At 43.2% G+C, this 18,658-nt stretch overlaps 1 protein-coding gene across 2 annotated transcripts in view; it reads right to left on the reverse strand.

The window, feature by feature from the left end:
* The window catches only part of POC1B (POC1 centriolar protein B), a 107,763-nt gene that overhangs the window by 69,716 nt on the left and 19,389 nt on the right, over window positions 1-18,658 (reverse strand). For both annotated transcript variants that reach the window (XM_018047611.1, XM_018047612.1), the window contains exons 3-4: window positions 9,063-9,234; window positions 2,508-2,687 (exon numbers count right to left, since the gene is read on the reverse strand). In XM_018047611.1, the coding sequence (XP_017903100.1) occupies window positions 2,508-2,687; window positions 9,063-9,234 (352 nt within the window). The remainder of the gene's footprint in view (window positions 1-2,507; window positions 2,688-9,062; window positions 9,235-18,658) is intronic.

Raw genomic sequence — 18,658 nt, forward strand, 5'->3', positions numbered from 1 at the left:
ACAGAACAGGGCTGTGAAGCTTGAGAGAGAGAATAAATGAGATAAGCACCAAATGCATCCCAAATCTCTACCTGGGAGCATTTTCCAGACATGGCTTAAGGACACAGAGCCCAAGGAAGCAGCTGCAGTCTCACTGGGCAGACAAATAGCAGTTAGAATTCAGAACTGCTGAAGGGCTGGAATTTTGAGGGCAGGATTGATAAGAGGACCTGTGAAGAGCAGAAATACCTCCAAATCTGCCCAAGTCTTGAGTCTTTGATCAAATACAAACATGATAAGGCTCAGGACAAGAAGAACCGGAAGAAAACAACAGAGACTGAGAGTCAAACAAAGCTTCCTTAGGGTACACAGTACCGAGGCATGTCCAAGTTCTCAACAGATCTGGTTGAACACTCCAGGCATTCAGTGGAGGCCCTAGAAAGGCCACGAGTACTGAAGTCCAAGAGTAAAGGCCACTCTAGATCCACCCTAAAAAGTCTGTATTCATCACAGTCTAGCTAGGCCAGCAGAAATGTAACAGCTTACCAAAACAAAAATCAACACTTTTTAGAAGATGATAGAATAACATACTCTCAAACATTTAGCCATGTTTGAGCATACAATAAAACATTTAAATATAAACAAGCAAAAGTTTTGACTCAGACATGACATAAATATTGGAATAAGAGACAAGGGCTTTAGAACTATTATTATAAATACGTTCAAGAATTTAAAGGAAACGATGAGCATAATGAGCAAACAAATGGAAAATCTCAGAGAAATGGATAAGCTTATAGTACACTGAACACGGCAAGGAAAAAATACGATTGAACTTGAAAATAGGCCAATAGAAACAATGCAAATTGAAGCACAAAGAGAACATAAGTTTGAGAAAATGAACAAAGCCTCAATTAATGGTGGAGGTTTATTGCAAAAGTCTCCATAACGGATAATGATGCTGAAAACGAAGGCAGTGTTGGGGCTGGAGATACAACAGATATTATGAGTACACATGATTGTATGCAAGGACCACTCTTGCGTTTCCAAACTCTGCTTCACTATCACTTCCTATGGAAAGTGCCTTTTAAAAAGGGTGAAAGGAAATGTTTTAAGGCTCACGTCTCTGTCTCCCTCCTCCTCTCCTCCCCTTCCCTTACTAATAATTCCAAGTATGGCTTTATTCTGAAACCACACCATGTAATTAGACAGCAATTTCTGTCTTCCTCTCACAGCTCCACTCTCCTCTGAAAGAATCAGCATCATTCTCAAATCAGTATTTTGAGCACGGTGTCCCTCAGCAGTACAGGTTCAAATAAGACTTGGACTATCTCATGCCAGCCCTCTAAATGCAAAGTCATGCCAGTAAAATAGATCAATCAACAAAAAAGAGCTCAGATCACACTTTAAATAAGGAATGTAAAACAAAAGTGCTTCCCTCCCAGGCCAATTTCGATAAGGAAAGGAGATACATATTTTAAGTATTGTAGCAGTGTGTCTTAGGAATAGCGGGCTCCCTGGCTGTTAGCAGATGCTAATAACACTTCTAATAGCACTTGTCCCAATAGACTGTTGCCAAAGGTTATGGAGTCATTCTCGGTTCCTCTCACTCTCATCCCATCCAATTAGACAGCAAGTACTTTTGGTTTTAACAACTGCAGTAGACCATTGAACAACATGGTTAGGGGCACCAACCCTCTGCACAGTGAAAACCCCATGTGGAATTTGGTTTACCCTAGGAATCCAAGGTTCCTCCATATTCACAGCTCTGTGTCTGTGGATTCAACCAACCACCCCTGCAGCTCAAACCCACGTTATTCAAGGGTCAATTGAATAAATAATCTAAATTCCGACCACACCTCAAAATCTCCACAGCCACCACCGCGGACCAAACTGGGATGAGAACAAGGGCAATCGCCCATACTTCCCAGCTCTGTTCTGACTTTTGGTGGTCTGCTCTCCACACGGTGGTCAGGGGGATCCCATTAAACTGTAAGTCAGAGAGAGGAACAGGCTCCAGTGGCTCACCTACTCCGCCTGTCCACTGGGGCTATTCCTCCACTCTCCTGCACTCCCCACCACCCCTGCCTTCCTGCTCTGCCTCACATGGCCACCCAGCTCCCGCCCAAGGGCTTTCACTCTTGTTTCTTCTATGCAGGACATTCCTTTCCCAAACATCTTCAGCTCTCACTCCCTGCCCTCCCTCGGGTCTCTGCACAAAGGTCACCCTCTCTGGGAGCAATTGCTGAACACCCTATTTAAGCCAGCAGCTCTATAGCACTTACTACCATATCGAGTTTCCCATTTGCTTATTCTCTGTCTCCCCTCCCCAGAACATAAGCTTCATGAGAGCAGCACTTTTTGACCATTTTGTTTATTATTATTCCTGGCACACAATAAACATTTGATGAAGGAATAAATAATGAATGAATGAATTTGCCCTCAATCCCCTTTTCTGGGATTTGGGGGTAAAATTCAGACTGCAGCAGGAAAAACCATATGGAAACATTATGGTGAAACTTTGCACTTACTTGGCACAGCGAACCCAGTGTGTGTGTCGGTACAAGGAATATAAGAAGCGCTGGCGATACATGTTCCATACTTTGATAGATTTGTCTTCAGAAGCTGTGGCAAGAAACTGGCCATCAGCTGAAAAGTCCACACTTCGAACTGGAGCTGTGTGAGCTTTAAATTCAGAGGATTTCCCTCTCCTGGAAATAAATAGTTTAATATTTATAACAGGATTTAATTACAATCACGATCTCATCAGTATACAGATTTTGAAACATATACAATAGTTTAATTCATAAAAACTGACAGAAAGTGTGGAAAGGCTGTTTTGAATTGCACTCTGCATCAGAACCATTTAAGCCAGTTTTGTTCACTGAAGAGAGAGACCCTGGTGGTCACGACCCGGAAATTCATTTGCTGAGTTTGTTTTAACGGGAAGCTAGGAAATAATATTTTTGAACAAATCTCTACCATGTATTTTAAGTTCCTGTTGTTCCTCTAGAGACCGCAATATATAGTTTAAATAAACTGCAACCTAGCAAAGCTAAGATTTGTTAAATAAGGAGCTCTAAGGCAGTGTTTTCAAACTTTGACACGAAAGTTTGGGCTGGCAGTCTGGGTTGGGAAGGAAGAAATGTCCTCCGTGTCATATGCCTCGGCAAAAAACGTCCCTGGGTGATCTGACGCTCCTGTTTTGACCCACCAGCAATGGGAACTGAGACCCCTGGGGTGTACCTACGACCCTGCTCACGTCTGAGCCCAATCTTACATTCACAAGCAAAACAAAAGATCAATGGTAATAACAGACTTCGATTCTCAACACCTTGAAATTTCAGATACCTTCTTTCTTTTTCTTGGCTAGGGTGCGGAAAAGAGAATAGAAAAAAAAAAAAAGGTGAAAATAATGTGTGGCATTTAAGGAGAAGCAGCAAGAACACTACTGAAATAATTTGGGGGCAGGCTAGTAGATGGAACTGGGGGTAAATGGTGACATTTGGGAAATGCTACTTTGTGTCAGCGTTTCCATTTTCCCAAGGTACTTTCACTTTATACCACATTTAGACTTAGCAATTTTTTCCATTCAGAAAGTCACATTTATACAAGTGGTGCCTTATGGGAAAAATTGCCACAAGTGTGTTAAAAAGATTAGGCAGCAGAACTGGCAGAAGCCTAGAAGTTACACCCAGCTCCTCCTCTTCCCCAGTATCCAAGGGGTCAGCAGGCCTATTTAGTGACAGTGAGATTGCCATCACCTCCTGCGTATCTTCTGAATCCCTCCTCTTCTTTGCATCCCAGCTGTGCTCATATTAAGACAGATATACACACCCTCTGTATCCTTCACCTAGATTACTGCAAAAGCCTCTTAACTGGTCTCCCCGCTCTAATCTTTTATCCCCCTCCAGTCACCTACATACTGTGTTTATAGACTTGCTAAATGTATGATTCTAACCATGTAAACCCCAGTGTAAATGTGTCATCGGCTGCTCTCCAAGAAAAAGTACAATGCCCAAGCTCTTTGGCAAGACCACCTGCCGCTACACTAACCTTTGTACCCTAAGACAACCACACTGCCTCAAACACGCCTCTGGCTTTGGACTTGCTGCTTCCTTAGCCTGACTGCTTCCTCTTACCCTGCCTTTCACCAACCCAGATAGGCTTACTTGTTCTCTATCTGCTGTGTCTATTTTGCTTATTATACAGTAATCTTCATTATAAAATAGATCTGCCTCTCTCCTATTAGGCAGTAATTTTTCTGAGAACAGGAATCATGGCTTACTTATCTTTAAAAGACCAGCATCTAGCACAATGTTGGGCACATAAGAAGAGCTCAGTATGCTTTGCTGAATTCTGCTGGGAAGAGTCGATCCTTAAATGGTTCTTAGATCCCTCCTGGCTTTCCCTTCCAGTGGTTTGTAGAAGGCAGAGGCGACTCTGTCATAAATCTCCATCACCTGATATGTGGTATTTCACCAGGAATAATGAAAATAATATAGGAGGGAGCATTCAGGGACTAGTCCAGTGAGGTTTCAAGGGAATGTTCTATGAGTAGAAGTCAAGAGGACACCATGGGCTGATTTTCAGTATAAGGCCTAGAGTAAACAAACTAAAGACTTGGCATCTAATGTGACCAGGAAGCCAAGGGTAGTCAGTATCACAGAATCTGCCTTGATCTTTATTGGGCTCTCCACACTTCAGAACATCTATCCTGTCTGCCTTCTTTGTAACAGCCACTCCTCTTGGCAATCAGTTCAGTTCAGTCCAGACGCTCAGTCGTGTCCAACTCTTTCGACCCCATTAATTGAAGCACGCCAGGCCTCCTGGTCCATCACCAACTCCCAGAGTTCGCCCAAACTCATGTCCATCGAGTCGGTGATGCCATCAAGCCACCTCATCCTCTGTCATTCCCTTCTCCTCCTGCCCCTAATCCCTCCCAGCATCAGAGTCTTTTCCAATGAGTCAACTCTTCACATGAAGTGGCCAAAGTATTGGAGTTTCAGCTTTAGCATCAGTCCTTCCAAAGAACACCCAAGACTGATCTCCTTTAGAATGGAATGGTTGAATCTCCTTGAAGTCCAAGGGACTCTCAAGAGTCTTCTCCAACACCACAGTTCAAAAGCATCAATTCTTCAGTGCTCAGCTGTCTTCACAGTCCAACTCTCACATCCATACATGACCACTGGAAAAACCATAGCTCGACTAGACGGACCTTTGTTGGCAAAGTAATGTCTCTGCTTTTCAATATGCTCTCTAGGTTGGTCATAACCTTCCTTCCAAGGAGTAAGCGTCTTTTCATTTCATGGCTGCAGTCACCATCTGCAGTGATTTTGGAGCCCCCAAAAATAAAGTCTGACACTGTTTCCACTGTTTCTCCATCTATTTCTCATGAAGTGATGGGACCAGATGCCATGATCTCAGTTTTCTGAATGTTGAGCTTTAAGCCAACTTTTTCACTTTCCTCTTCCACTTTCATCAAGAGGCTTTTAGTTCCTCTTCACTTTCTGCCATTAGGGCGGTGTCATCTGCATATCTGAGGTTATTGAGATTTCTCCTGGCAATCTTGATTCCAGCTTGTGTTTCTTCTAGTCCCGCGTTTCTCATGATGTACTCTGCATAGAAGTTAAATCAGCAAGGTGACGATATACAGTCTTGACGTACTCCTTTTCCTATTTGGAACTAGTCGGTTGTTCCATGCCCAGTTCTAACTGTTGCTTCCTGACCTGCATATAGGCTTCTCAAGAGGCAGGTCAGGTGGTCTGGTATTCCCATCTCTTGAAGAATTTTCCACAGTTGATTGTGATCCACACAGTCAAAGGCTTTGGCATACTCAATAAAGAGAAATACATGTTTTTCTGGAACTCTCTTGCTTTTTCCATGATCCAGCAGATGTTGGCAATTTGATCTCTGGTTCCTCTGCACTTTCTAAAACCAGCTCAAACATCTGGAAGTTCACGGTTCACGTATTGCTGAAGCCTGGCTTGGAGAATTTTGAGCATTACTTTACTAGTGCGTGAGATGAGTGCAATTGTGTGGTAGTTTGAGCATTCTTTGGCATTGCCTTTCTTTAGGATTGGAATGAAAACTGACCTTTTCCAGTGCTGTGGCCACTGCTGAGTTTTCCAAATTTGCTGGCATACTGAGTGCAGCACTTTCACAGCATCATCTTTCAGGATTTGAAATAGCTCAACTGGAATTCCATCACCTCCACTAGCTTTGTTCGTAGTGATGCTTTCTAAGGCCCACTTGACTTCACATTCCAGGATGTCTGGCTTTAGGTGAGTGATCACACCATCATGATGATCTGGGTCGTGAAGATCTTTTTTGTACAGTTCTCCTGTGTATTCTTGCCACCTCTTCTTAATATCTTCTGCTTCTGTTAGGTCCATACCATTTCTGTCCTTTATGGAGTCCATCTTTGCATGAAATGTTCCTTTGGTATCTCTAATTTTCTGGAAGAGATTTCTAGTCTTTCCCATTCTGCTGTTTTCCTCTATTTCTTCGCACTGATTGTTAAGGAAGGCTTTTTTATCTGTCCTTGCTAGTCTTTGGAACTCTGCATTCAGATGCTTATGTCTTTCCTTTTCCCCTTTGCTTTTTGCTTCTCTTCTTTTCATAGCTATTTGTAAGGCCTTCTCAGACAGCCATTTTGCTTTTTTGCATTTCTTTTATTGGGGATGGTCTTGATCCCTGCCTCCTCTACAATGTCATGAACCTCTGACCATAGTTCTTCAGGCACTCTGTCTATCTGATCTAATCCCTTGAATCTGTTTGTCATTTCCATTGTATAATTGTAAGGAATTTGATTTAGGTCATACCTGAATGGTCTAGTGGTTTTCCCTACTTTCTTCAATTTAAGCCTGAATTTGGCAATAAGGAGTTCATGACAACAGTTCTTGGCAATAGGCAGGTCCAACTGATGAATCCAGATCCCGTCCCAACAGGAAGTATGTAAGAAACCAAGATAGGAGTGCCCAGTGTTTGTTGTGCTGGTGCTTAGCTGGTTTCTAGCTCCTCACCTGCCTTAACAGAGTCTGTCCACCTCCCACACAGGTACCTGCCCTTTCTACCCGAATTCTCGTGACTGCCCACCGTGACCAACGCCAGCCACACCTGCTTCCCAGCTCGCTCCTGCTAGCCTTACTCAGCCTTCTGATCAACAGCTGTGGTGTCGGTCTGCTCACCTGGCTGCCCACAGCTCCTCTCTCCCCCAGGCACACACACCACTCTTCCCCACCAGTGGCAGAATCCACCAATTTCTCCTCCTTCAAATCTCGAGTTGCAGTCAGGCTACTGTTGTGACTGACTGACCGACAGGATGTGGCAGAAGGCACACTGGGCAGGTTCCAGGCCCAGCCTTAAAGAAGTCTAGCCGCTTCGGCTTTGGTTATGCTAGATTGTCTGACAGCTGCCATGCTGCAAGGAAGTCCTTTTATGCTGCTGCAGAAAGGGCATGTGGAGGACAAAGGCGCCCAGCCAACAGCCAACACCAAGGCCACTGGCATCTGAGGGAGGCACTGGACCTGCCAGCCCAGCTGCCAGTGTAATGAAGCTGCGTAACGGCCCACATTACCGGGGCAGTGGGATAAATCGTCCAGACAGCCCCTACAACTGGGAGAAAATGATACCTACTGTCAAGCTTCTAAGTTTGGGGACCATTATGCAGCAACAGATAACTGGTTCATCAGTTTCCTTCTCATTGCCATGATCCACTGTTGCCCTGGCCTGCTGAGATATGATTTAGGAAGAGGAAGTAGACATATCTATACAAGCCTAATTGTGGTGCTTAGATCAGGCAGTGAAAATGAATGATTCCATGTCCTTTTAGCTCGTCTACCCAGTGCTTTACTCACTGAGCTTTCCCCAAAATAGCAATGGGAGATGGAGGCTGTGCTGAAAACAGCAAACCACTAGTCCAAAATTCTCAAAGTCAAGGCTTTAAAAAATGCTTTCCCTTTTAGACCCTGAGCCAGTCTCTCTTCCTTACAGCTCCCTCTTACACTGCTATCTGTAGTGTCAGAACATGTCAACATGTCACTTCTCCTCAGTAGTGTTGTCCTGCCTTGAGATAATCTTCAGATTGCTCAGTTTGGAGTTTCCTTCAGGCAGTGGCAGGGAAAAACAAGTGTCCTCTGGCAGGGAAATGCTTCAGGAACTTTCATTTATTTGGGAGTGCCTGGGCCCATTCAGGCACGAACCACAGATCAAGTCCCGCCCCGACAGAGTGAAGGCAAACATTTCTTATTATCTGAAGTGATCTGATATGTACACATCCCAGAAGAAAAGGGGGTGGAGGACAGATGAAACAAGACTGACCGAACTCTGAAGAGCTCCTCAATCTGGTGGATGGTTATGGTGGGGAGCTGTCATGCTATCTACTCTATTTTCATACATGTTTGAAATCTACATAACTAAGAGTTTAAAGACTTTTAAAATAATCAAGGCTCAATAACAGCTTAAAATAGATGGATATCAGCTAGGGTTTGGAAAGGTAGTGGGTTGAAAGTGAAAGTGTTAATTGCTCCATCATGTCAGACTCTTTACAACCCTGTGGACTGTAGCCCACCAGGCTCGTCTGTCCATGGAACTCTCCAGGCAAGAATACTGGAGTGGGTAGCCATTCTGTTCTCCAGGGGATCTTCCCAACCCAGGGATCGAACCTGGGTCTCCTGTATTGCAGACAGATTCTTTATCATCTGAGTTACCATAAACTGTAAAATCTTGGTGAGGCAGTCCAACGTGTATCTCTCTGGGGAGATGATCTAAAGCTTACATGAGATTTATAAAGGGATTGATAACCATCACCCTCCCTAACCGCCTGTCCTACAAAAACACTTCAGACATTATTAAGCATATTTCCATGGTTAGAAATAGTTTTCAAACAGAAGACACAATTATGAGTTCAAGATGAGGGGAAAACAGTATGAAATAATTTCACCAGGCCAGTATGCCTCGTTTGTGTCTTAGACTAAAGATGTACACGTAACTGGGGGGTTAGGCAGTCCAAGAGGGACAGAATCTCAACCCCAGTTATCTTTTACATTTCCAAACCCACCGCGTAGCAGCTGTTCTGCTCTTACTTGTCAGGGATCCAGAGTCTGATGGTCCTGTCTCGTGAAGCTGATGCCAGTAAGTTTCCAAGTGGGGAAAACTGCAGGCTGGTGACAACGTCCTTGTGACCCACGTATCTGAAAGCTCTAGCTTGCGGCCTGAGGCTCCACAGCATGAGAAATGTATCCCAAGAGCCGGTAGCTATTAAGAAACAGAAGAACAAGATCACTGTGTGTTAAAACACAGGCATGTCTCATTACAATGGGCGGGGTATCTAATAACAAGATGTCCGGGTAACAGAGAGGCTGGAGGTGGCACGACAGACCAGGTAATGGCAAAAATATTTTAAAAAGAAACCCAAAGCCACATCACTAACACGCAAGCGTGGCTGTGTCCTATGTAGCCATACAGCAGGATTAGTGGCCCCTGTATTTGGTTAGGACTCAATGACTATTTACTAAAAAAAGGCAGCTCAGTGCAACAGAGACACAGGACTGGGGGTCAGTTCTGTCTCTCTCAGGGTGACTGAGAAAGTAACTTAATCTCTGTGTCGTAAGTGCTGCATGCTACTCCTGAGGGGGCTGGAGATGATTTTTTTCAACTGTTCATGTGGAGATAATTTCACAGTTGCAGAACAGTTACATTAACAGTATAATGAACATTAACATACTTTTTACCAGATCCACCTGTTGTTACTATTTTGCCCCATTTGGTTTATAATTTTCTTGTGGGCTCACTCTCTCTTTTTCTGTACACAAGCATGCATGTGCATGCACATGCGCACACTCACACACACACAATTTTTTTCTTAAGCCATTTTGGGGTAAGTAAATTCAACACCATGGCACCTTTATTCCTAAATACTTAAGGGTATATTTCTAAGAATAAAGCTATTCTTCTACATACCAACAAGACTGCAATCAACTTCACAAAATTTATCAGTGACAGTACTTTAACTGACCAAATGTTTTCCAGTTTTGTTAACTGACCAGTAATGCCTTTTATAGCTAGATAAGTTAAGCTTAAAACCCACTTTGTGCTCTGTTATGACATCCTACAATTAATAAAAGAATCATGTGTTTCAGACATCACCTTAAGGCTTTAAGAAAAGGAAGACAAATGGGATAAATAGTGGAAATAAATGCCTTTGATCAAGAAGTAAACAAATGAAAGACAGATCTAACTCCTGCCACAAAACCAAATGTTATATATGCATTGAAGTGAAGTGAGGTGAAAGTTGCTCAGTCATATCCGATTCTGCGACCCCATGGACTATACAATCCATGGAATTCTCCATTCCAGAATACTGGAGTGGGTAGCCATTCCCTTCTCCAGGGGAGTCCTCCCAATTCAGGGATTGACCCAGGTCTGCTGCATTGCAGGCGGATTCTTTACCAACTGAGCCGCCAGGGAAGCCCTTTATATATGCCTGCACCCCCAAAATAGCCCCAGTGAGAGAAACCAGGTCAGTGAGAATCATTAAGTTTATATTATAGAATGTTCAGGAAAAAATACCTCAAAATACAATTAGTATTACTCTTAGAAGAGAAACATAAAGTCTCTGAAGCTCTGAAAAGCTTCTAAGTTCTTCAGCCATAGATAAAATTCATTTGAACTTGGTCTATGCATTGTTTCCATGTAAAATAGTTAAAATGAGTTTATAAGCTGCATACTACCCCCCCCTTTTTTTTCTTATAGTACAAAAGCTGATGTTCCATCACAATTCATCAAATTATTAAATAAATCAGGTTCAAATTATTTGTGGCTAATGTGACAAAACAGGGAAAACCATGAATTATCATATGTGTTATATTTAGGACTCGAGTTCTAAGGTATTATACTATACACAAGAGCTACAAAAGGAAATAAGACACAATTTCATGGAACTGCAATAGAATAGGAGATAGTTCATGAGTAATGTCATACATATTCAGAGGACTTTTATATACTATTTATTCTTTTTTTCTTCCAGTTATGAGATATACACTATAAAATGATTACCACAATAGATTTAGCAAACATCTATCATCTCATAATTCTTATTAAAGAAATAGAAAAAACAATTTTCCCTTGTGATAAGAACTCTTAGGACTTACTCCCTCAGCAATTTTCATACAGCAGTGTTAATTAATGTTATAATCATGTCTCTTGTACTTATAATGGAAGCTTATACCTTTTTCCCTTTCTTAATGTTATACAGAGTGGTGAGTGGTTCTGTTTAAGGAAAGGACACCCCCATCTGAGCAGAGACTTGAGGGAAATGAGAAGCGGTTCAGGCTGAGACATGAACAAAGAGCACTCCAGGCAGAAGGACTCTACATACATGTAGGGCCTGAGACAGCAATGAATTTGGCAGTCTGAGGGACAGCAAGGAGGCCAGCACGTCTGCCAGGACAGGGAGAAAAAGACAACCAGGGATGGAAGCCAAGAAGGAAGCAGATGCCGGCAAGAAGCCACGTGAGAGGTGTGTATTTAGTTCTAAGCCACTAAAGGATTCCGAACAGGAGTATCTTATGATTTAAGAAAACGGTCATTTTGACAGTGAGAAAAGGATGGGCTAGCCAATAATCATGGTGGATCAACTGGGTATTCACAATGAGAAAGACAATGTCTCCTATATTTTGTACTATACACAAAAATAGTTCCATATGGATTACAGCTCTAAATACAATAGGCAGGACGATAAGCGTTTAGAAGAGATCTTAGGGGAAAATATTCATGGCCACTGGGGTAGGCACGATTGTTTAAATAACACATGAAAATTACTAAAATACTAAAAGAATGATGATTTGTACTACACTAGAATTAAGAAATTTTACTCACTGAAAGACATCACTAAGCAAATAAAATGGTAAGCCACAGAGAGGAAAAAGACATTCACAATACAGTTATCCAACATATAACAAAGAATATATAAAGAACCCAACAAATCAATAAGGAAAGTCAAGAAAACACAGGAGGCTAATAGGCAAAGGGCTTAAATAGGCACTTCATACGGGAAGATATACAAATGGCTAATAAATGTATAAAAAGGTGCTCAAATCCACAGTCACCAGGAAAGTGCAAATTAAAACGACAACAAGATATTACTACACTCTCATTAGAATGGCTACAATAGAAGAGATCAGTTCAGTTCAGTCGCTCGGTCGTGTCCGACTTTTTGCAACCCCATGGACTGCAGCATGTCAGGCTTCCCTGTCCATCACTGACTCCCGGAGCTTATTCAAACTCATGTCCATCGAGTTGGTGATGCCATCCAACCATCTCATCCTAGGCTGCCCCCTTCTCCTCCTGCCCTCAATCCATTCCAACATCAGGGTTTTTCTAATAAGTCAGTTCTTCACATCAGGTGGCCAAAGTATTGGAGCTTCAGCTTCAGAATCAGTCCTTTCAATGAATATTCAGGACTGATTTCCTCCAGGATTGACCGATGGATCTCCATGCAGGCCAAGGGACTGCCAAGAGTCCTCTACAACACCACAGTTCAAAAGCATCAATTCTTTGGTGCTCAGCTTTCTTTACAGTCCAACTCTCACATCCATACATGACTACTGGGAAAACCACAGCGTTGACTAGATGGACCGTTATCACAAAGTAATGTTTCTGTTTTTTATTACGCTGTTTAGGTTGGTCATAACTTTTCTTCCAAGGAGCAAGCTTCTTTTAATTTCATGGCTGCAGTCACCATCTGTAGTGATTTTGGAGCCCAAGAAATTAAAGTTTCTCACTATTTCCATTGTTTCCCCTTCTATTTGCCATGAAGTGATGGGACCAGATGCCATGATCTTCGTTCTCTGAATGTTGAGCTTTAAGCCATCTTTTTCACTCTCCTCTTTCACTTTCATCAAGAGGCTCTTTAGTTCACCTTTGCTTTCTGCTGTAAGGGTGGTATCATCTGCATATCTGAGGTTATTGAGATTTCTCCTGGCAATCTTGATTCCAGTTTGTGCTTCATCCAGCCCAGCATTTCTCATGATGTATTCTGCCTGTAAGTTAGACAAGCAGGGTGACAATATACAGCCTTGACATACTCCTTTCCCTATTTGGAACTAGTCGATTGTTCCATTTCCAGTTCTAACTGTTGCTTCTTGCCCTGTATACAGATTTCTCAGGAGGCAGGTAAGGTGGTCTGGTATTCCCATCTCTTTAAGGATTTTCCACAGTTTGCTGTGATCCACAGTCAAAGGTTTTGGCATAGTCAATAAAGCAGAAGTTTTTCTGGAACTCTCTTGTTTTTTCGATGATGGCAATTTGATGTCTGGTTCCTCTGGCTTTTCTAAAACCAGCTTGAACATCTGGAAGTTCTCAGCTCATATACTGTTGAAGCCTCACTTGGAGAATTTTGAGCATTACTTTGCTAATGTGTGAGATAAGTCCAACTGTGTGGTAGTTTGACATTCTTTGGCATTGCTTTTCTTTGGGATTGGAATGAAAACTGACCTTTTCCAGTCCTGTGGCCACTGCTGAGTTTTCCAAATTTGCTGGCGTACTGAGTGCAGCACTTTCGCAGCATTAGGATTTGAAATAGCTCAACTGGAATTCCATCACCTCCACTAGCTTTGTTCATAGTGATACTCCCTAAGGCCCATTTGACTTTGCATTTCAGAATGTAATAGCTGAGTGATCACATTGTGGTTATCTGGGTCATGAAGATCTTTTTTGTATAGTTCTTCTGTGTATTCTTGCCACCTCTTCTTAATATCTTCTGCTTCTGTTAGGTCCATACCATTTCTGTCCTCTATTGAGCCCATCTTTGCATGAAATGTTTCCTTGATATCTCTAATTTTCTTGACAAGATCTCTAGTCTTTCCCATTCTATTGTTTTCCTCTATTTCTTTGACTTGATCGCTGAGGAAGGCTTTTATCTCTCCTTGCTAGTCTTTGGAACTCTGCATTCAAATGGGTATATCTTTCCTTTTCTCCTTTGCCTTTAGCTTCTCTCCTTTACTTAGCTATTTGTAAGGCCTCCTCAGACAACCATTCTGCCTTTTTGTGTTTTTCTTGGGGATGGTCTTGATCACTGCCTCCTGTACAATGTCACAAACTTCCATCCATAGTTCTTGAGGCACTCTATCAGATCCAATCCCTTGAATCTATTTGTCATTTCTATTGTATAAGGGATTTGATTTAGGTCATACCTGAATGGTCTATGGTTTTCCCTACTTTCTTCAATTTAAGTCTGAATTTGGCAATAAGGAGTTCATGATCTGAGCCACAGTAAACTCCCAGTTTTGTTTTTGCTGACTATATACAGCTTCTCTATCTTCAGCTGCAAAGAATATAATCAATCTGATTTCGGTGTTGACCATCTGGTGATGTCCATGTATAGAGTTTTCTCTTGTGTTGTTGGAAGAGGGTGTTTGCTATGACCAGTGCATTCTCTTGACAAAACTGTGTTAGCCTTTGCCCTGCTTCATTCTGTACTCTAAGGCCAAATTTGTCTGTTACTCCAGGTATCTCCTGACTTCCTACTTTTGCATTCCAGTCCCCTAAAATGAAAAGGACATCTTTTTTTGGGTGTTAGTTCTAGAAGGTCTTGTAGATTTTCATAGAACCATTCAACTTCAGCATCTTTAGCCTTACTCTTTGGGACATAGACTTGGATTACTGTGATGTTGAATGGTTTGCCTTGGAAATGAATAGAGATCATTTTGTTATTTTTGAGACTGCATCCAAGTACTGCATTTCAGACTCTTTTGTTAACTATGAGGGCTACTTGACTTCTTCTAAGGGATTCTTGCCCACAGTAGTAGATATAATGGTCATCTGAGTTAAATTCACCCATTCCAGTCCCTTTTACTTCACTGATTCCTAAAAAGGAGATGTTCACTCTTACCATCTCCTGTTTGACCACTTCCAATTTACCTTGATGCATGGACCTAACTGGTTCCAATGCAGTATTGTTTTTTACAGCATTAGACTTTACTTCCATTACCAGTCACATCCACAACTGGGTGGTGTTTTTGCTTTGGCTCCATCCTTTTTGGAGTTATTTCTCCACTGATCTCCAGTAGCATATTGGGCACCTACTGACCTGGGGGGGTTCATCTTTCAGTGTCCTATCTTTTTGCCTTTTTATACTGTTCATGGGTTCTCAAGGCAAGAATACTGAAGTGCTTTGCCATTCCCTTCTCCAGTGGATGATGTTTTGTCAGAACTCTCCACCATGACCTGTCCTTCTTGGGTGGCCCTACATGGCATGGCTCATGGTTTTGTTGAGTTAGATAAAGCTGTGCTCCATGTGATCAGAGACTGAGCCAGACACTTTGGCTGTGTTTCAGTGTCTCCTGTGGAGGTACGGGTCAGCAGTGGGCTGCTGCAGGGGCAGGGGCTCTGGGTACAGCAGACCTGGGTGTGGCATAAGCCCTCTCGGAGGAGGTCACCATTAACCCCACCATAGAGCCGCCAGAACTTACACAGGACCGGGGAAATAGACTCTGGAGGGCATAAACAGAACCCTGTGTGCACCAGGACCCAGGAGAAAGGAGCAATCACCCAACAGGAGACTGATCCAGACTTGTCCGAGAGTGTCCAGGAGCTCTGGCAGAGGCGTGGGCTGGCGGTGGCTGCCGCAGTGTCCGAGGCAGAGTGCAGCAGTGCGTGCACCGGACCTTTCCAAGGAGGTCGCCATTATCTTCATCACCTCCACCGTAGTTTGGCCTCAGATCAGAAAACAGGGATGGAACACAGCATCCTCCCCACCCCCCCATTCACAGAAAATTGGATTAAAGATTTATGGAGCATGGCCCCGCCTATGAGAAAAAGACTCAGTTTCCCCCTCAGTCAGTCTCTCCCACCAGGAAGCTTCCATAAGCCTCTTATCCTTATCTATCAGAGGGCAGGCAGAATGAAAAACACAACAGAAGAGATAAATAATACCAAATCTTGGTGAGTATGTGGAACAAGGGAACTCTCAGATAATGGTGGTGGTTATAACCACCCTTGGAAAATTGTTTTGAAATCTGTTAAGCTGAAAGACTTCCCTGGTGACTCAGATGGTAAAGAATCTGCCAGCAATGCAGGAGACCTGGGTTGTATCCTTGGGTCAGGAAGATCCCCTGGAGAAGGAAATGGCAACCCACTCCAGTATTTTTGCCTGGAGAATTCCATGGACAAAGAATTCCAGGACAAGAATTCCATGGACAAAGAAACCCAGAGAGCTACAGTCCATAGTGTTCAAAGAGTCAGACACAGCTGAGCAACTAACACAGAAACACACCACACACACACACACACACACACACACACACACACACACAAGATGACTATATTTGGGCTACCCTGGTGGCTCAGTGGTAAAGTATCCTCCTGCAAATGCAGGAGAAGTGGGTTCAATCTCTGGATCAGGAAGATCCCCTGGAGAAGGAAATGGCAACCCACTGCAGTCCTCTTGCCTGGGAAATCCCATGGACAGAGGAGCCTGGTGGGCAACAGTCCATGAGGTAGCAGGAGTCAGACACGACTTAGTGACTGACCAACAACAAGCAGCTGAATATACACTTACCATCTGACTCAGCAATTCAACTTCTAAGTCAAATACCTGCAGAAATTCTTACCCGTGTTCAGCAGAAGATATATACAGTAATGTTTATGGAACATCACTCAAAGAAGACCAAAACTAGAAACCCAACTGCCTATCAAAATAAAACAGATAGACAAATTGTGGTATATACATACTGTGTACCTGTGTAATTAAAATGTACTCACGAAGTTCAAGAAGCAAAACTGATCTATGGAGTTAGAAGTCAGCACAGAGATTATGTGGGTGGCAGGCAGGGAGGACAGTGGCTATAAGGGAGGTCAAGGGTACTGGCAAAACAGGCAAGTCACACTGTGGAGATTCAGCAAGCTGTTCAACGTTGGTACATATCTTATACTTCAAAAAAATGTTTAGACAAAACAAACAGAAAATCTCAGTCTGGCTGTTGTTTGGAGTGCATACAGAGGGAAGAAGGAAATCAGTTTGGAGGCTGTTGCAATAGTCCAGCCAGAAGGAGGTGGTCTGGACCAGGGTGTGGAAGTGGGAGAAGCAGTCAAAACCAAGGTCTATTGTAAAGACAGAGTCCCCAAGGTTTGCAAACACACTAGATGTGAGGGGGAGAGAGAAAAGAAAACAAGGTGCCCGGCTGCTGGCCTGGGAGATATTTAATGAGATTAAGGCATTTAAGGCATTAAGTGAAATAATACTCATAAGCCAAGCCTGGCACACAGAAAACACTCGGCTGTAGCTATCATTACGGTAGCTTTAGTTTTTGCTACTGTCAGCAGTGACAGTGTAGATAATACATTAGAGACTGGAAATTGGATGGGGTCACTCAAGCAGTAAGTCTAGATACAGAAGCGGATGAAGGTACTTAACCTGGAGGAAAGGAAGGAGCCGCTAGTGGAGTAGGAAGGGCCAGGAGACTGCGGTGTGCAGGAATAGTGTGTGTACTCACAGAGGGTGACAGGGCTGTTGTCAAAGGCTTCAAAGAGACTTGGTAAGATCAGGCCTGAACACGACCAGCTACATCGTTTGTAGGATCCAGTATAAGATGTAAATGTGGGGTCTCTTGTAGGAAATCAGTGAAAATGTCAAGACCGGGATGGCAGGGCCTTAAACTAAATGTGTGCCTTGTGCGACCACACAGGTCAACTGCCCGAGAAGCCAGCTGTAGGCCTGAGGATCAAAGGCTGGTTTGGCAGCAGAATTGTTTCAGTGGAGTGGTGGGATCAAAGCTGGAATGGTGTGGGTTGAGGAGAAACCGGGAGGGAGGCAGTAGAGAGAGTTAATACACACAACTGACCCACGAACTCACTGAAGGTTCATAGGGTCCCTAATATTCAATACAACCAGGAAAAAATGTTATTATAGGATCAATGTGAAGTGACAATTAACTGGGGCTGGTGGCAGGGGTGGGAGAGACACAGAGCCAGAGGTAGAAGAATATGACACAACCAAGATGGTGACTCAGGAATTGAGCTTTTACATATTTCCTCAGAAAAGGAAAAGGGCACCTTAACAGACTTAGTGTTAGCTGCTCAGTCGTGTCCAGCTCTTTGTGATCCCATGGACGGTAGCCCACCATGCTCCTCTGTCCATGGGATTTCTCTGTGCAAGAATACTGGAGTGGGTAGCCATTCCCTTCTCCAGGGGATCTTCCTCACCCAGGGATCGAACCTGGGTCTCCTGCATTGCAGGCAGATTCTTTACTGTCTGAGCCACTATGGAAACCCTTACCCTTAACCAGAGTGGATGCTCAAAAATTGTTAGCTTTAAGAGTTGATGGCGCCTTACCTGTATTATAGCAATATTTGCTATTATCAGCATGAGGCCTGCTAAAGAGAAGTGACAGAAAGCAGGGTGAACGCTTAAAGGATGTGGACAGCTAAACCTGAGAGCCAGGTGGCATTTCCGAGCCCTATTAACTGTGAAACACTAGCAGCAGAGATGTCCCACTTAAAACTGTGTGGCTCAGCATACATGCTACAGTGTCTTCCAAATTTCAAGAAAACAGGAAAAGGACTAGCAATCTACAAAACAGTCACAAATGCATTCTTCTATGAAAACCAACACTGAATTTCCCTCCTCAGTTCCTTAACCCTGATCCACCAAACCCTAATACCATCATAATAAAAGGTATTT

This window comes from Capra hircus, chromosome 5 (genome assembly GCF_001704415.2).
Source record: "Capra hircus breed San Clemente chromosome 5, ASM170441v1, whole genome shotgun sequence".
Classification (NCBI taxonomy): Eukaryota; Metazoa; Chordata; class Mammalia; order Artiodactyla; family Bovidae; genus Capra; species Capra hircus.